Genomic DNA, 18566 nt, shown 5'->3' with positions numbered 1-18566 from the left:
CAGCTCGCCCCCAACAACGCTAGCGGTGAGGCTGTCTGCCCCACGAGCCTTTGCCTTTTGTCTGCTGTGAACACAGGGAAAGATTAAACACTTTGTGCTTCACGAGATAATAGTCCTCATAAGGATTTCATGAGGGAAATCAACACTCCCTCTCCAAAACACTTGCAGTTATGGCACCCCTGGGAACATCAACGAGCCGTAGTTATTATCTGGCCATCTCTAATGAGGCACAAGAGAAGTGGTCTTACTTATACATTCCATGCGTGAAACTTGCACTAGTAGCTTTTCGACTTACGTGTTACTACAAATACGTAACGTCTGAAAAAAATATTAGCAAGTGATTGCTACTGCCTCAGCTCTTTTCTTGAAAAGGTGGGTGGCTCTTAAAAGAGCCTTTGGGTTAAAAACAGGATCTTCTACAGATCGCTCTACTTGGAGCTGGTGTACTTGGTGACTGCCTTGGTGCCCTCGGACACGGCGTGCTTGGCCAGCTCGCCGGGCAGCAGCAGCCGCACGGCCGTCTGGATCTCCCGCGACGTGATGGTCGAGCGCTTGTTGTAGTGCGCCAGGCGCGACGCCTCGCCGGCGATGCGCTCGAAGATGTCGTTGACGAAGGAGTTCATGATGCCCATGGCCTTGGACGAGATGCCCGTGTCGGGGTGCACCTGCTTCAGCACCTTGTACACGTAGATCGAGTAGCTCTCCTTGCGGCTCTTGCGCCTTTTCTTGTCGCCCTTCTTCTGCGTCTTGGTGACGGCTTTCTTGGAGCCCTTCTTGGGGGCGGGCGCAGACTTGGCCGGCTCGGGCATGGCGATCACCGTCTCACAGCAAACAGCACCGCTTCCGCTTCTCCTCGCAGCAGCGCAGTGCCGCACCCGCTCGCCGCAGCCGCTCTTATAGGGGCGCGATGCAGAGCAGCGGCTCCACCGCTCCGCGCCGCCATTGGCTGGAAGTTTGGCTTTGTGTCGTCACCGAACGCCAGACTTCGGCATTGGACGCCTTTGGATCCTCACTGCCATTGGCTGCCGGCGTTCTGCCGCCCTCGCAGCCAATCAGCGCTGCCGCCCGCGGTCCGCCCGAGCCGAATATAAGGCGGCGGGGGCGGCCCCGGGCAGGTCGCTGCGTGTGGTGTTTGCTGGAGTCGCTGCGATGTCTGGGCGCGGGAAGCAGGGCGGGAAGGCGCGGGCCAAGGCCAAGTCGCGCTCGTCGCGGGCCGGGCTGCAGTTCCCCGTGGGCCGCGTGCACCGGCTGCTGCGCAAGGGCAACTACGCGGAGCGGGTGGGCGCCGGCGCCCCGGTGTACCTGGCGGCCGTGCTGGAGTACCTGACGGCCGAGATCCTGGAGCTGGCGGGCAACGCGGCCCGCGACAACAAGAAGACGCGCATCATCCCCCGCCACCTGCAGCTGGCCATCCGCAACGACGAGGAGCTCAACAAGCTGCTGGGCAAGGTCACCATCGCGCAGGGCGGGGTGCTGCCCAACATCCAGGCCGTGCTGCTGCCCAAGAAGACCGACAGTCACAAGGCCAAGGCCAAGTGAATACCGAGAACTGTGCCTGGGAAGCTCTTCCCATCAAAACCCAAAGGCTCTTTTAAGAGCCACCCACAAAATCATAAAAGAGCTGGATTATTTTTTGTGTTTGTTATTACTTAAAGAAGTAACAATTTTTACTTGAATGCGGAATTGCTTTTGTTTTCCTGTTACCACACATATAATTTTGTCAGAACTAAAATACATGGTGACACATGAACGTTACTTCATCTGCTACTCTCATTTCTTTCTCTGGTAGTTGCATATGTCAATGAGCAAGGGAAAGCAGTAATGGCTGCTATACTATTGAAGAACAAGAAAGGAATTGAGTCCTCTATAAACAAAAGGAAAAAGCTTTCCCCATTATTGCAGTGATAATTGGAGTAGCATCAAGAAATGCTCGTATTTATATCTCAATGGAAAAACCATACACGATAGTGTGAGTTGTCTTAATGTAAGTTATTCACCAGATTTTACCATATTTTATTATGTTAATGTTGAACAGAGTATTTCAGCTCCTTTAGAGAATATGTGGGTGGCTCTTAAAAGAGCCGTTGGGTTTAAGTGCGGATCAAGAGTTTTCTTCCATGGGGGCTTACTTCTTCTTGGGTGCCGCCTTCTTTGCCTTGGCTGTTTTGGGCTTGGCAGCCTTGGGCTTGGCAGCTTTGGGCTTCACTGCCTTTGCCTTAGCTGGGCTCTTTGCTGCCACTGCCTTTTTGGGCTTGGCAGCCTTGGTCGCCTTCTTGGGGCTCTTGGCTGCTTTCTTGGTGGCAGCGGCTGCCGGCTTCTTGGCTTTCTTGGGGCTCTTCTTCACTGCTGCCTTCTTGGGCTTCTTGGCGGCACTGACAGGCTTCTTGGCCGCCGGCTTCTTGGGCTTGGCTGCGGCTGCCCGCTTCTTGGGCGCCTTCTCCTTCACCTCGCCGGGCTTCTTGCTGAGGCGGAAGGAGCCAGAGGCGCCGGTGCCCTTGGTCTGCACCAGGGTGCCCTTGCCGACGAGGCTCTTGAGCCCCAGCTTGATGCGGCTGTTGTTCTTCTCCACGTCGTAGCCGCCGGCGGCCAGCGCCTTCTTGAGCGCGGCGAGGGAGAGCCCCTTGCGCTCCTTGGAGGCGGCCACGGCCTTGGTGATCAGCTCGGTGACGCTGGGGCCCGCGGGCTTGCGCGCCTTGGAGCCGCCCGCCGCCTTCTTCGGCTTCTTGCCGGCGGCCTTGGCGGCAGGGGCCGGGGCGGCTGCGGGCGCCGCCTCGGCAGCGGGAGCGGGCGCGGTCTCGGACATGTCGGCGCGGCGCAAAGCTGGGCGCAGCGGCTGGCGGCGGCCGGCGGGGCCCTTATTTATGGGAGCGCAGCGGGCGCTGATTGGTGCGGCTGCAGAGCCCGCCCCTCCCCGCCGCCCGGCGCGCTGCCTCTCCGCTTGTGTTTCTTCCTCCTCGAAAAAGTGTGTTTTTCGTAAAAATTCGTCACCGCGGCACCCCGTTTCTTCACAGCGGTGCTGGGGACAGAATGTAGTTTGGTCTTGTGGTTTTTCTTTCGCCTCAGGGTTAAAATGGTTTTCGTGCGAGGCTGGAATCCTTGAGTTTGGGGTTTGCACGCAGAGCCGGACAGTAAGATTTTTATTTTTACTTTTGAATTACAACTCTGCTTCTGACAGCACTGCCATACTGGCAGCGAATTCGTGTTCTTGAGACGGTTTTTCATCAGGGTAGTCTAAAATGGAGGTAATCCCGAGTCATTTTCGTCGCTTAAATTAGCTTTGAAAAGAAGCAAGTAACACAAAGTAGCCTCTGAGCTCTGAAACTGGGTTATGAGTTATTTCCCGTAATACGGCTTCATCTCTTAAAAATAATGAAACCTTCGGGCATACTGCCCTATATAGCTTTACACAGGACTTATAAAAAGTAAAAGAAAGATGTCTTTCACCAGAAATGTTTACATTAAAACCACGTCTGTTCAATTAGCTGGTGTGTTCAACATCTTATAAGAAGATAGAGAAGTTTTTCCTCTGTTTCCTTTATTTTTCTGCATTCTTGTATTAACCTTTTGCTTAATTATATTTCTGTTTCTTTCTCCAAAAGAGTTCTTTTCATTAAGCAAGATAGGCACATTTGTTCATATTTTCAGATTTTAAGACCAACTATCTATTTTTGTGTTTATCTTTGTACTGTACTGCAGGGTACTTTGTCAGACAAATAGAGCACTTGAGCAAAAAATAATCAAAGTGTGATGTGCATGTTTTCCCTGTGAAAAACAAATAATAAAATATAACCAGGTTAGACTGCAGGAAGTTTTTTAATATTATGATTTAAATCCACTGGCTTAATCAATTATCTCCTTAGTACTATTGCGGTAAATTAGAGCAGAGGATTAAAGGAAACCATTAGGAGGAAATTCTATAATACAACAATAGTTCACTATTTCTCATGAAAATGTCTTTTTTTTTTTTTTGCCTTTTTTTTTTTTTTTTTTCCTTAAATTTCAGGTCAAGAATGCTGTTAAATAACCTGTGAGAACTTTATTTTGCATATAAGTGCATCTTTCTAAATTGAATTTCAATATGGTACATTATTTGCTAAGTTTTGTAAATACAACCAATAGATTTCTCAATTCATATGCATGTACCTGCTGTCTCCTCTCCTTAGCACACTTCTTTACTCTAGAAGATCATGTGTGGAACTCTAAAGTCATAATTAGTATTATGAGTCTTAATAATGTCCAGGTTATAATGAGAGATATGTTTCTGTTGGCATGTCTTCTATGTCATACTCATCTTAATGTACAAGTTATTATTATAATCCTGTATTTCATTTGTCCAGAAATACATGAAACACAGCAAATATGTAAAGCATAGCCACAAATCTTCCATCTTACAGCATATATTTTTTTTATCTGCACATAAACGTTAAAACAAGGATCAAGATGGCCAGTGCCATAGTTCATGAGACTTGTAGAAGCAGAATCCAAATAGGACCCGTCCAGACAGAATCTGTTCATAGGCTACTGGATGAACCCTCATGAAAACAGAAAATAACCCTGACTTTGCCTTCCAGTTATTAACTGCTGTTGCAGAAGAGATCATAAACACAACTAAGGTGAGAAGACAGGATGCAGCAGCAGGCTTTTGTCTTGCTCTGAGGCTTCACACAAGATGGAATAACTTACAACCACAACACAGATTTTCCTGCTCTCAGCACTGATCCTACTGCCAGCAGGCATTTTTTTTTTCTCCTCTCTCTCTCTCTTTTTTTTTTTTTTTTTTTTTTTTTTTGTAGGTCATTGAGGAAACTGCTTAAACAAAGAAATGAGGCCATAGCAGCTTTTGGAAAATTCTTCTCTTGACTTGCTCAGGTTGCTGAGGCAGAGCATTGTTCATTCCTGTTATCACAAATTTCCCTTCCCTTGTTACAAGGTCAGAGAGTGGCAAAACATGCACATGCACATACATGAAAAGGAGCTCATGTTTTGAACTGGCAGATGAGAAAAAACTGGGTGGCGGGGGCGGGGTGGTAGGGGGTGCGGTTTCTTTTTCCAAGCCAGGAGTCTGTGATGTGGGATAAACTGAATATGTATAAAATGAATTTTTTAGGATGGGCTGGATAGGGGAGTTACTTGTTTAGAAACATGCAGTACAATGTGGGAAAGAATAGGAGACCTTAGTAAATCACTTGATATTATGAAAATGCAGTCATTTGACTTGCTTCACTTCACTTCACACAGACATTCTTGTGGATTGGGGCAATAGAGGGGACAGTTTAAAGGTCTTGTTAGTGATGCTGATTTACCATGACTCAGGTGTAGCCAGTGTGAGAAACTGCCAAGAGATGTGGTAGCATTCGAGAGTGGCTTTTGTCTACAAAAGACAGAATGGCATTACTTGCAAAAGTATGGCAACAATATAAGGAGATCAAGTGAATTTGGAGCTAATATCTACACTGATGCTGAATTTCATTAACGCTTGTTATATGTGATTTATTTAGATTAATTCTGACTTTTGGGTAGTCCAGATATACCCAGAAAACAAATGAAGTCACAAGTCACTCATCACAATGGAAATCTGTCAGGCTTAGGATGATTTGTGGTTCACTTTTCAGCTATGGATGTAGGATTTTATTTAAAAACTGGTTTATCATGCTGTTCTAAATCATAATACATTTTTACATTAAAAAACAAACAAACAAACACTTTTGTATCTCAATAGGAAAGAGTTACTATTGCATACTGCTCAGTGTCTGGGACTGATTCTTTCCCATAATAAAAGGATTTTATTATTCATAGACTTTTAAAATTCCCAGATAGATCAGTATTATCTTTACATAAGAAAATGATAGGCAGAGGCAGAAAGTTTGCCGTTATCTAGTTAAAGAGATCTATACAGCCTTTACCTTTTTCATTAAAATGAACTCCCTGCGAAATTATTCAGATTTCCAACATTCAGCTTTAGTTTGATGCGAAGCAAAAGAGAAATAGCTCCTGGATCATTCCGGGCCATTTATTGAATCATTGAACAGCTTGCATTGGAAGGGACCTTAAAAATCATCTAGTTCCAACCCCTCTGCAATGGGCGGGGATGCCACCCCCTAGATCAGATTGCCCAGGGCCTCATCCAGCCTGGTCTTCAGCATTTCTAAGGATGCAGCACCCACACTTTCTCTGGGCAACCTGTTCCAGTGCCTTACCACCTTCTGAGAGAAGTATTTCCTCCTAACATCTAATCTAAATCTCCCCTCTTTTAGTTCAAAACAATTCCCCCTTGTCCTGTCATTATCTGTCTGAGCAAAAAGTCGCTCTCCATCTTTTTTATAAGCCTCCTTTAAGTACTGAAAGGCTGCAGTGTGGTCACCCTGGAGCCTTCTATTCTTCAGGCTGAACCTCTCCAGATGCTCTCAGTCTTGTCCAGGTAGTATATCCATGTAACCACAAGATGGTTTGCCCACTTTGTCTAACAAGAAACAAGATAACTAATTAAAAAAAAAAAAAAAAAAAAGTTTTCAAGCAAGGCTATCAGTCAACCCTCAAAAGATACAGTTGCTGTTGGCCAATTTCTATCTCACAGCTTCCTTTGAAATTAAAGAGGTATCAGCATAGCTATCTAACATCAGCCAATTGCTTCTTATAGTTACATATCATTTGATGAATTACTTTGGAAAGAGCCTGAGGAATACACTAGCAAGACACAAAAGGTGGAATAGCTGAAGATTTTGTGGCAATTGTTGATTTAACTTTTGTTTTTTTTTTTTCTCCAAAATGGGCATACAACTTATTTTCTCACAATTAATATAAAAGTCGAATTTTATAAAACTTGTTATGAACTATTAAGGAATATACACTTTTTCTTTCTTTTTTTTTTTTTTTTTTTTTTTTTCTATTTATAAATTCTATTCTATACCCTAAAGTTATCCCTCTTGACTTCATTGCTACCTCCATATAAACTTCCATTCCAGGTAATTGGCTCTGCACTATCAACATCGTTATACTCTCCCTGCCCCCCAAAAAATTGCATTTTAAGGAAAGATTAAAAGCAAGTGTGGAAATTGACAGAAGTTGCATGTGGGGAAGATGACTGTTAAAAAAAAAAATAGTAGCATGGAACAAAAGAGCATGGAACTTGAGCTACTGACAAGCTAAACATTTGAAAATAAATAAAATAAAATAAAATTAGAAATATAGGAAGAAACAGTGGAGACTAGAGAAGTAGAGAATAGGCTAACAAGGCATGTCTGTGTAATAAATGGCTCAGTCTTCAAAATAGGACTATAATCAAAGTTTACAATTTATTAAAGGAATAGAGGTAAGCAAACAGCGCTGGGTGCGCCGGGAGTCTCCGCTCCACCAAGACACACACCAGTTACATAAAGCAGCTGATTTTTATGCTCCTAGGCTAATACATATTCATTACTACTTCTAAAAAAAAAACAGGGTTATTATAATTAGTTTCCGGAATCTAAACACTCCTACTGGAGCATGCGTATCAGTCTCAGGTGGTCCCTCTAGGGGTCTCTAGGGGTCTCTCGTGCTGAAGGCTCATAGTCTTCCTCCCTCTTGTCCTTCTCCTTTGTCCAATGTGGCTGTACGTCAGAGACTTGTGCAATATCCCCTGCAAGCTTTGTCTTTTAGTTGTTCTTCAGCTCTCCCCGTCTTCTTAATCTCCTGGCCAGATATCAGAGACTTGCATAGTGTCCCATGCAATAGTCATAATAGTTAGCAGTTATTCTGAAACCCCCAGATATCAGAGACTTGAAGAAAAAGCCTACAAATACATTTCCTTTCAAGCTCTCTATTGACATGAATTGCTAAAACATTCCTTTGCAAGATACAAGAACATGCAAGATATATTATGATATATAATTAAGATATATAATGCAAGATACATTAACCACTCTGTTTTTTTAGACTTGTGGTTATACAAGGGTATGTAAGACAGAAGGTCACATTCATCATAAAATGCGGCCCTAGCATTGTTCCATACTGACATGAATCAGATGAACATATCTCACATCTGCAAGAATAGGAAGTGAAAGCATTGTATATTTTCCAAGAAAAAATAGAATAAATGTGTAGTTTTCGCTAGATTCCAAGCTCCAAATTAAGGCATAATTTCAAGAATCAGTTCAGCTCAATCAGTCAATATAAAGTTTCATTTCAGTGTGATATAAATACAAAATGAAATATGAAAATGAAATGAAAAAATACAATATGAAAATACTACTGTTTTGGATTACTTTATATGTGTATACCAATGATTTCTAAAAAAGTTTAATTTTACTGATAAGAAGTGCAGATTCAAGTAGAAAGTAGCCATTCATCATTTTTCTTTTCCATTTACCTTATTCCTTTAACAAGCTGGGAGTGTCACAGGAGACACAGCGTATGACATGTTTGGAAAATGTATTCAAGAGTTTGGAAACCTGTAGGATGCGTAGAATGGAAACTGTGTACCATTGATATTGAAATTGAATATTTGTAGTCATTCAAGCAAACATTCAGGATCTTTTTGGCAAATGTGAACATGTGAAAAATCACTTCACAATGGCACATTAACTTGACTGTTTCTTTCTTTGCTGCAGAACATGTTGCGTGTGTCATCCAACATCTCCCAGTGCTGCATGTTTGGACCACTGCTGTCTGTCCTGTCCATGGTGAAACAGCAGCTCCTTTCCACTTCAGCTTTATTCTGGAGAAGGAGGAGGCATTCTCCTAGGCTGTCCACTCCACAAACAGCCTCATTAAAATGCTGGTTTACCCAGCCAAGTCTTTATTTGCACTTCAAGGCTTTGAGAACAAAATATTAGTTTTGACTTCTAACCGGCACCTGCAGCAGTATGGGTATAGGTTTTGTCAGGGTGAAATAAGAAATGACAGGTGTGTAGCAGTACACCTTGTTGTAGAACTCTAAAGTCCTGTATGGTTTCCTACATCAGTAAGCAGTGTGGACAGACATGGGGTGGTTGAGCTGCTTCCTAATTGCCTGGTGACATGGCTCAGGAGAAAATCTTTGATCAGTTCTGGAAAGAAGTACTACACAGATGGGAAGAGTGCCACCAGCTGCAGTACTTCAGGAGGAGGAAGACATCTGCGCCACCCTTCCCCCTTGTAGCCTGTGGTATATGAGCAGCAGAGGACTGCAAGATCACAGAGGACTGCGCTGAGAACACAGATAAGATGCTGAAAAGTTGGTATTCGTGGCTCCTTCCCAGACTTTTTGAGGTTGGGAAAACCATGCATTTCAGGAGCTGGTAGTCTTTTCCTTCTTGGTGATACCCAGGGAATTATAGAGGTGTGAGGTTTTTTTTGGTGTTGTTTGTATTCCTCCTATAAGCTTTTTCATTTGGTTCCTCCAGCCCCTATCTGCTGTTTCCTCCTTCCCCCTCATAAATAAACAAACAAACAAACAAGTGTTATGGGCCTTGCAGAGCATTCTAGAAACTTCCCTGGCAAGATTTCTCTACATGCAGCCCAGTATTCACAGGATGAGCCTTGGTACCAGCAAAATCACTGGGATATTCCAATTTTTGGTGATGCTTTCCTAACATGGCTTATGGGCCCTTACCCTGGCTGCTTCACCTGTCAGTAGGACCTCTGCATAGGAATGTGTGGGTGACCAGAAGTAAGCACTTCCCTCTAGGATGCTGCCAACTATCTCCTGGGCATATGGGCACCTGAGGCAGGTGGTCAGTGCTGCTCAGCTTTGGTTCACAGGTTCCCTGGGGTTTTGGTATCTCCTTAAACTATTCAACCACTTACATCACTGTGTCACCTCTGCCACTGTCCATCTCCTTTGTCCATTCTTTTCTTGCTGTAGATCTACCCCTGCGTGCTTGACTGCACACAGACAACTGAGGCAGGATGGGGAGGGTGATACCTATTCTTTGTTCAGTTGGACAAAGGAATGATAAAAATATCTTCTCTGGTGCTTAATATCTGCTACAAGCTTCACCTGTCTAGGCCAACCACACTGACATTCAGCACATTTCTTGGCTGAGTTGCTATAGTTCAAAACCTCAATCCAGGGATACAAAGTAGGCACATTTGGTGAGGTAGGGAGGAGATAGATGTTACATATTTAATAATGTCAGGCTTTGCTTGTATACTGTAGAGAAGAAATGGTTCTTCTCTGGGAGGAGGAGTGCTGGTGTGTAACAGATTGCTGGAGACAAGAGAAACAAAGAGCAGGAGGCACCTTCAGATGGGTGAAGTGGATGAGAGGGAAAAGAGGTGAAAGAAAGAGAAAGCAAAGACAGAACAGACTGATGGGCAGCACTGTTGACACCTATGATACTTTGCAGTCAATATTCACTCAAACAGCTGTTGTGGTTTAACCCGGCCAGCAGCTGAACACCACACAGCCATTTGCTCACCCTCCCCCCTCCCTCTCTGGGATGGAGGAGAGAAACAGGAAAGTGAAGCCTGTGAGTTGAGATAAAGACAGTTTATTAAGACAGAAAAATAATACTAACAACAACAACAACAACAACAACAACAACAACAATAATAATAATAATAATAATAATAATAATAATAATAATAATAATAATAATAATAATAATAATAGTACTATTAATAATAATGTGTATGAAACAAGTGATGCACAATGCAATTGCTCACCACCCGCTGACCAATGCCCAGCCTAACCCTTCCACCCCGGCTATCCACCCCTATATATTGTTCAGCATGACACCCTATGGTATGGAAGACCCCTTTGGCTAGTTCGGGTCAGCTGCCCTGGGTCTGTCCCCTCCCAGTTCCTGCTGCACCCCTAGCCTGCCTGCTGGCAGGACAGAATGAGAAGCTGAAATGTCTTGGTGTAAGCACTGCTCTGCAACAACTAAAACATCTGTGTGTTATCAGCACTCTTCTCATCCTAATCCAAAACATAGCACCCTACCAGCTATTAGGAAGAAAATTAACTCTGTCATAACTGAAACCAGGACAACAGCAATCCTGAATTGGGTCATTCCAAGTAGGAAATTGGTCATCTTTACTCAAATCAAAGGGAGCCTACCGTGACATTAATCCAGCAGCAGGTATCTTGAGAATCCAAGAAATCCTGGCATAAATTGCCTTAAAGTATGGCAAATGGAAAGGAGGAAAAAGGACATAGAAAAAGGAAGTATGGTTTCCTTGTGGGAACAGAATCCTGTCAAATGCAGAAGCATAAGCAGAACTGGAGTAAAATCTTCCTCTATGCAGTTAACATGATATACAAAGCCTTTTTGTTCTGTACTGCTGGATAAGGGTCGGATTTTCCATCCCATGGAACCAGAACCCAAAATTCTTCCAAATGTCATTCTGTGCTCAGGGAATCCACTCTTTGGTAAAACTGGAAAGCACACAAAAGGCCAGGGGAAGCACAGGCTGGTTGTGTGTCTCTGCGTGCTGTTCCTGTGGGAAAGACAGTGTTTCAAGAGAACAAAAGGGTGCTAAAACCGCTTCTTTAAAATGTGCAGATTTCTTCTTTGTCTTAAGTAAATTCCCATTTCCTTTGACATCAGGTTGGTAGACCCATGCCTGAGGAATGATTTCAGCTTCCTCTTTCTCAGCTCTCCATCTAATTTAGAACAATGTGTCTAGTAAGGCATCTAACAAAACTTGGTGACTAATGTTTTTGTTTTCTTATGCTTGTGACTGCCTGGTGAACTCCCAGAAGAAAACTGGTTTATGCTGCCTGGGATTTACTTAGTGAACCTTCTGGTGCTGATTCCAGCTGTTTTTTCCATCTCTTTCCATGACATTTAACTTTCTCTCCCAGAAAATATGTAATACGCACCTGTGTCTATTAGGGAGAATATTTTGCAGGCAATAAATGGCAGAGAGATGATAATTGTTTGTCTGCAAAATCCAATAACAGGGTTTGAATTTGGAATCTCTTCATCTAATAAATAATAATAAATGAGAGTTTCTAAGGGTACGGGTCATATGCAAATCAAAGTGTTAAGCTATTTGGTAAAGTACTTGCTAATATCAGTGATGGTAGTCATAGTTCTGAGGAAAGGAGGAACTTTCACACTTCATCTCATGCCAGGATGTTCCTACAGTTGTTAACTATTCGACTGTGCTGGGCCCATATTAATTTGTTCTTGTGTGGCTAATGATAGCACAGAAAATTAGTGCATGATAACTCTCATGTGGAGCTCTTAATTAGGCAAAGGGTGGGTTTCCTGCATAATCTGTGCAAATGAGAATGTGTTACAGATGGATGGGAGGTAGGAAGACTCCTGAAATACTTGCCCCTAGTGTGGGTTAAGTGAAGGATTTTGGCTGATGAAGGGCATGGTGCTGGGTTGTCCTGAGTGCTGCCTGTGCATATTATCCTGTTCCACACAGGGTGAGGGGCCACTCCTTGCTGGGAGCTCTGCTAGAGCCTCCCTTCCTATGTGGAGATCCCTCCTGCTGGGCTGTCCGTGTGTGGAGCTTGGAGCTGCAGGTGTAGCTACCATGTGAAGCAATAGAGTGAGTATGCAGGCCTAAAACTCAAGGGAACTGAGGAGGAAACAGCTGGGGAAAATGGGGAGGAGAGGGAGCAGTGGGGACTAGTGTTGTGCAAGCAGGTCAGTGCCCTGCTGTGACTCAGTCCTGAGCCTGATTGCTGCAGGCTGTCCTCTCCGAGTCTTCATTTGTGGCTATTTGCTGTGAGGGACGGGCTCAGTAATCCAATAAGAAAGGGGTGAATGATGCTGTATGTGAGGTGGACACCACAGCACTCTGTGTCTTGACGCAGCAGAAGGAAGACCTGATGTCCTTGCCCAAGTGTGCCAGGGTCCCAGCACGGAAGTCTTATCACAGTGATCTTTGAGGCTGCTGCATCCCAATTTTCATCCGGAAAACAACTGTACACCCCCTTAACGGTAACATCCGCGGGTAACAAATACCCTAACATCTCTGGCCACGGGCTAGGGCCCTCCCACCTGTTTTTTCTCATCAGAGTGATGCAGCCCCCGGTGGTGGCAACCACCGCCATTCCGGCCAATGGGGAGCAACACCGCATGGGCTCAAATTGCCTCGTTAGGCAATTAACCACTTCTGTTTGGATTTAACCTCCCGGCTCCACGCATCGTGGGCCGGGGACTCTCCCCGAGTGGCACCTGTGCCAGCCGAACTGGCCGAGCACACTGTGTCCGAGGGCGCCAAGGCCACCAAGTACACCAGCTCAGGTACATCACTTCCATACTGATCCTTTGTGACTCCCGTGGCTCTTTTCAGAGCCACCCACTTTTTCATTTGAAAGGCTTTGTCAGTACTCTCTGTCCTGTAAACCTAGCTTGCATTATTTATTTTGAGACCAACTTAAGTGTATTTTTTCATTCTGTTGCAGATTTCCCACTGAAGATGAGATGTGTTATTTGACCTTATAAAACATACGGTGCCTAGAAAACCCGGGAAAGCCCGTCAGGGGGCAGTAGAGACTAGGACAACACAAAAAGTAACACAGATCTCACCCATCTGAATATTCCACGCTAAAATAATTCATGGTCTTGCATTAGAAACCTTAGAATAAAGAAATATTATGAAATACCTAATAATAACCTCTAACATATGTTTTAAGTATAAGATAAATGTTCTCTTTGTGGATTTGTTAAATATACGAAAGGATATAAGTATATTTGATTATGTACACTACTGCAAAAGTAAAGCCGATGATACAGGAGCAAGAACAAAGGACTGAGCATCGACATGACTTTCCCTTTCTGCCCTTGCACACAGCAGGGATGCTCATTGAGCAGTGCCACACATGTGTAAGAATTGCCACAAGTAACTAACAGTGTAGCCCAGAAGAGTGCAGTAAAGGGTGGTGGTAAAGAAGCTACTGAAATCAAGTTATGATTATAGCATAGAAAGCACTAAGTTTGTGTGCATTAAACACAGTGTCAGGACCAGAAGATAAAACACAGGTATAACACAAGGACTATTAAGTCATCCACACTGAAGATGTATTTAAGATCGGAGAATGTACCCTTAATAATATTTAATGGTAATTAAAGCCCTTTCAGTGAAAAGGTGGGTGGCTCTTAAAAGAGCCTTTGGGTTAAAAACAGTATCTGCGGCGCTCTACTTGGAGCTGGTGTACTTGGTGACCGCCTTGGTGCCCTCGGACACGGCGTGCTTGGCCAGCTCGCCGGGCAGCAGCAGCCGCACGGCCGTCTGGATCTCCCGCGACGTGATGGTCGAGCGCTTGTTGTAGTGCGCCAGGCGCGACGCCTCGCCGGCGATGCGCTCGAAGATGTCGTTGACGAAGGAGTTCATGATGCCCATGGCCTTGGACGAGATGCCCGTGTCGGGGTGCACCTGCTTCAGCACCTTGTACACGTAGATCGAGTAGCTCTCCTTGCGGCTCTTGCGCCTTTTCTTGTCGCCCTTCTTCTGCGTCTTGGTGACGGCTTTCTTGGAGCCCTTCTTGGGGGCGGGCGCAGACTTGGCCGGCTCGGGCATGGCGATCACCGTCTCACAGCAAACAGCACCGCTTCCGCTTCTCCTCGCAGCAGCGCAGTGCCGCACCCGCTCGCCGCAGCCGCTCTTATAGGGGCGCGATGCAGAGCAGCGGCTCCACCGCTCCGCGCCGCCATTGGCTGGAAGTTTGGCTTTGTGTCGTCACCGAACGCCAGACTTCGGCATTGGACGCCTTTGGATCCTCACTGCCATTGGCTGCCGGCGTTCTGCCGCCCTCGCAGCCAATCAGCGCTGCCGCCCGCGGTCCGCCCGAGCCGAATATAAGGCGGCGGGGGCGGCCCCGGGCAGGTCGCTGCGTGTGGTGTTTGCTGGAGTCGCTGCGATGTCTGGGCGCGGGAAGCAGGGCGGGAAGGCGCGGGCCAAGGCCAAGTCGCGCTCGTCGCGGGCCGGGCTGCAGTTCCCCGTGGGCCGCGTGCACCGGCTGCTGCGCAAGGGCAACTACGCGGAGCGGGTGGGCGCCGGCGCCCCGGTGTACCTGGCGGCCGTGCTGGAGTACCTGACGGCCGAGATCCTGGAGCTGGCGGGCAACGCGGCCCGCGACAACAAGAAGACGCGCATCATCCCCCGCCACCTGCAGCTGGCCATCCGCAACGACGAGGAGCTCAACAAGCTGCTGGGCAAGGTCACCATCGCGCAGGGCGGGGTGCTGCCCAACATCCAGGCCGTGCTGCTGCCCAAGAAGACCGAGAGCCACAAGGCCAAGGCCAAGTGAACATATTTATGATACATTTGGAAACATCCACAAAAGGCTCTTTTCAGAGCCACCCACAAAATTCACAAAGAGTTGAGTCATGCTTTGTAGTTCTGAGTTTTCTAATGAATGCTGATGCAAATGTGTAAATTGTTTCTTGTTAGTGTTTCTCCTTCCTCTACCTGTCTGTCTGGGTGGTAATAGTTACTTTTGTGACTTTTTTTTTTATGTTGGGTGGGGTGGGAGAACAGATCTTTCATGGTGTTTTGTTTGTTTTTTTGTTTTTGATGTATGTCTCACCAAATGTACTCGGTGTTGCTGTAAAGTCTCATTAGAGCTGTAACTACAGGGTAATACATAAAATCGATGCCTTATTGTGTATTGTTTTTCCTCTGATTTACCTGTCAAAGGGAGGGCTGAGTCGTTCAGCCTGGGTGCTGCATGAGCTCTACTACGGCTGTGGTATTTCCACCCATCTGGCACCAGGGTCCCACAGCCTTGGATGGCTGCGTGTGCCAGGGGTAGGGAGCCTCATGGGCAACGCGTTTTCAAGCGGAGGAGAAAAGGAAAACCAAATAATAACAAAATAAAAACATATCAAACAATAGCATGCAGTCCTGGTGTCTCCACTGAACTAGCTTTTTCCCAGGGGGAAGGGTTATAATTCCCTGCCTCGGGCCCCTTGGTGCTTTCCCTTTTATCGGCTCATTAACGCTGTTACGTGGGCGAGTGCCCGTAGCTTGACGGAGCTGGCCGGGGCGGTGAAGGCTGCGGCCGCTCCGCTGTCCCCGCCACTTTCGGTTTCGGTTTTCCACTGCTCCCGGCCCGATGCGCTGCTTCTTGCCCAGAACGCGCGGGGAGCTCCAAGCTCCCGGCCGGCTTCGGGAGCGGTGTGGTGGTTTTACCGTGCTAGGCAGCTAAACACCACAACCGCTCTCTCACTCCTCCTCCTTAGATGAGGAGGGGAAGAAATAAAGTAAAGAACTCACGGGTTGAGATAAGGATAATTTAATTAAAGGGAAAAATAATAACTATTATTATTAAGGAAAGATTATTAACTAAACGATTTAACTAAAGAGGAAAAAAGGTAAAGGGGAATAGGGAGGGGGAAAGGGAAAAAAGGAATAAATAAATAAATAAATAAATAAAGGCTATGTGGAAGTGCAGAGGAAAGAAATTAGTCTCTACTTTCCACAAATGAGCAATGCTTGACCACGTCCTTGAAGCAGGGGCCTCAACGCACGTAGCTGGTGTTCAGGAAGAGGACTGATGTTTTCACAATGAGAGCCCACCCCTCCCTTCTTCCTCCTGTTTCCACATTTTATTGCTGAGTGTGACATCATATGGTATGGAATATCCATTTGGTTGGTTTAGGTCATCTGCCCTGGTGATGTTTCTTTTCTCACTTTTTTGCCCACCCCCTAGGAGGGTTAGAGAGTCCTGATGCTGTGCCAGCACTGCTCAGCAGCAGACACAACACTGGTGTGATAACACTGCTGTTCTAGCTACAAGTGCAGAACACAGCACTGTATGGGCTGCTACAGGAAAACTTAATATCCTAGCCAGACCCAGTACAAGCGGCTCGAAGAAAGGCTGTCGAGCTTCCAGCGGGATGTGATGCGCTTTTACGGCCGCTTCAGTGTTTTCTGTTGTGTTGCTCTGTTTGGCTCCGGCTTCTCTCTCCTGGCTTCAGCGAGGCTCCTCGGATTTCCCTTCCTCTGCCCCCGGTACTTCCCAAGATAGATGTGGACTAATGTATCTATACATCTGGTGTTTATTGAGTTTAGTTTTCCTTAAATCGACTCGGGAATAAATTTTCCCAGTCCGGGGGAGGAAAGTCTTCACTCCCCATCCGTTTGTTCCACGCTGTGAAACTGTCTTTGTATCAGCCACTGAGGATTGCAGCAGAAATGCAGGAGGGTCCCTTTGAACCCCCCAGGGTACACGTGGATCATCCCGATGTTGTGTGAGAGAATCTTAATTCTAGCTCCTAAACCATAGAGACTTTCAGAATAACAACCTTTGGGATTTTTTTTACCTTATAAATGAGTACTCTGGGATCAAAAGTTCAAATGCAAAGGTATGGAAGATACTATATTATTCTTGTAAATGTCCCTCGTAGTTCCCTGTTGCATAATTATTTTTTGCATTATATACCTGTAGTTTCCAATCATATGTTCGGAAAACAAAGCCTAAAAAATAGTAAATAAGCCTGTAGGGCTGTGTGAGGTCTGAACTGTGAAGGGTGGCAGGCCTCAAATGCATTTTGTACAGCCAGACACTTCCGTGGAGATGCTTCATAAAAGTGAGCTTCCAGAACTGGGTAAGTGGATGGATTTATTTTATTATTTTTTTTTTTTTTGAAAACGTTTCTTATAAGGTGTGGGAATAGAAATGTTGTTTTTGCAGAGTTACATTGTTTAGAGGAAAGGAATGTGGTATTGAGATATGCTTACAGTGATAAGAAAGCTTAGCAGGCGACCTTGTAAAATGCAGACAACCAGACTCAGAGCAAATAGGTGAAAATCACGGTGTTAAGTCAAGTCAGATAAGTGAAGAAACATTAAACAGTAAAAATGTCAAAAGAAATTTGAAATTTAACAGGCTGGCAACTGAAGGTCATGCATTGTAACTGAAGCATCAGATAGATTGTGAACCTGGATTACCCACGCAGTGGGGAAACAGTGGAGGGTCCTGTCATCAAAAAGTATATAAACTTTGTTTTGGAACTAGTAGGCGCGCTCCTGCTTGTGGGGGCCCGCCATTGCAATCGCGAATAAATTACTACTTCACTGAGATCCTCGCCTGAGCCTGTTATTGGCTACGGAGTGTTTCTCACGAAGGTGATCATGAACACTCAGCGCCTCGCCTAAAGGGCCCGGAGAAATTATCGATCGCTTCCTTACCGTCACTTTGGTTATTGAAAAGGCAAAAAGGAGGAGGAAAGATCGAGGAGGATCGAATGCCTGCCACCAGGAGTCACGGAGGACTCAGCACCCCGGGCGAGCCGGGGCTGCGGGCGGCCTGGCCCCGCTCCGGGGCCGTGAGGACCAATCCGGCCCCGGAGCGGAGGGGGCTGACGGCCGCCAGGGACGAGCCTGAGGAGCCAGCAAGGCACGGGGAGGACAAGCGGGGAGGGACTCGGGGCCCAAGCCTCCGAAAAGCCCAGGGTTGCAAGAGACGCCTGGGAAGGATAAGAAAAGGGTCGGGGAGTTCAGCTAAAGGCAAAGAAAAAGTGTAAATAACCCCCTGTTGTTCTGAAGCTACCTGATGTCCACTGTTCCTTAAGCCCTGAACCATTTCCTCCTGAGACATCCGTTCTGTCATGCAAATGTTCCCAAGTGGAAAATAATGCGAAATTAAAGAGCTGTTGAAGACTCTTCTGCCTTCATGGTGTTGTCAGAAGGGTTAA

General features: G+C 45.9%; 5 protein-coding genes across 5 annotated transcripts; 2 read left to right on the top strand and 3 right to left on the bottom strand.

Moving 5' to 3' along the window:
* Window positions 1-92: 92 nt before the first annotated feature.
* LOC309881467 (histone H2B 5) lies at window positions 93-923 on the bottom strand. The gene has a single exon (XM_082767458.1). The coding sequence runs from the start codon at window positions 807-809 to the stop codon at window positions 429-431; it is 381 nt and encodes a 126-aa protein (XP_082623584.1). The 5' UTR covers window positions 810-923; the 3' UTR covers window positions 93-428.
* Window positions 924-998: 75 nt separating this feature from the next.
* LOC309881456 (histone H2A-IV) lies at window positions 999-1685 on the top strand. The gene has a single exon (XM_082767437.1). The coding sequence runs from the start codon at window positions 1150-1152 to the stop codon at window positions 1537-1539; it is 390 nt and encodes a 129-aa protein (XP_082623563.1). The 5' UTR covers window positions 999-1149; the 3' UTR covers window positions 1540-1685.
* A 287-nt stretch (window positions 1686-1972) lies between these two features.
* LOC309881437 (histone H1.01-like) lies at window positions 1973-3374 on the bottom strand. Its single transcript, XM_082767411.1, has one exon. The coding sequence runs from the start codon at window positions 2801-2803 to the stop codon at window positions 2126-2128; it is 678 nt and encodes a 225-aa protein (XP_082623537.1). The 5' UTR covers window positions 2804-3374; the 3' UTR covers window positions 1973-2125.
* A 10575-nt stretch (window positions 3375-13949) lies between these two features.
* Window positions 13950-14559, bottom strand: LOC309881462 (histone H2B 5). The gene has a single exon (XM_082767449.1). It carries the CDS (start codon window positions 14443-14445, stop codon window positions 14065-14067), a length of 381 nt encoding a protein of 126 aa, XP_082623575.1. The 5' UTR covers window positions 14446-14559; the 3' UTR covers window positions 13950-14064.
* A 75-nt stretch (window positions 14560-14634) lies between these two features.
* On the top strand, window positions 14635-15528 carry LOC309881447 (histone H2A-IV-like). The gene has a single exon (XM_082767424.1). It carries the CDS (start codon window positions 14786-14788, stop codon window positions 15173-15175), a length of 390 nt encoding a protein of 129 aa, XP_082623550.1. The 5' UTR covers window positions 14635-14785; the 3' UTR covers window positions 15176-15528.
* The last annotated feature ends 3038 nt before the right edge of the window (window positions 15529-18566 follow it).

This window comes from Aythya marila, assembly GCF_965140915.1.
Source record: "Aythya marila genome assembly, chromosome: 1".
NCBI classification, from domain to species: Eukaryota; Metazoa; Chordata; class Aves; order Anseriformes; family Anatidae; genus Aythya; species Aythya marila.
This window is presented reverse-complemented; position numbering and strand designations above follow the sequence as displayed.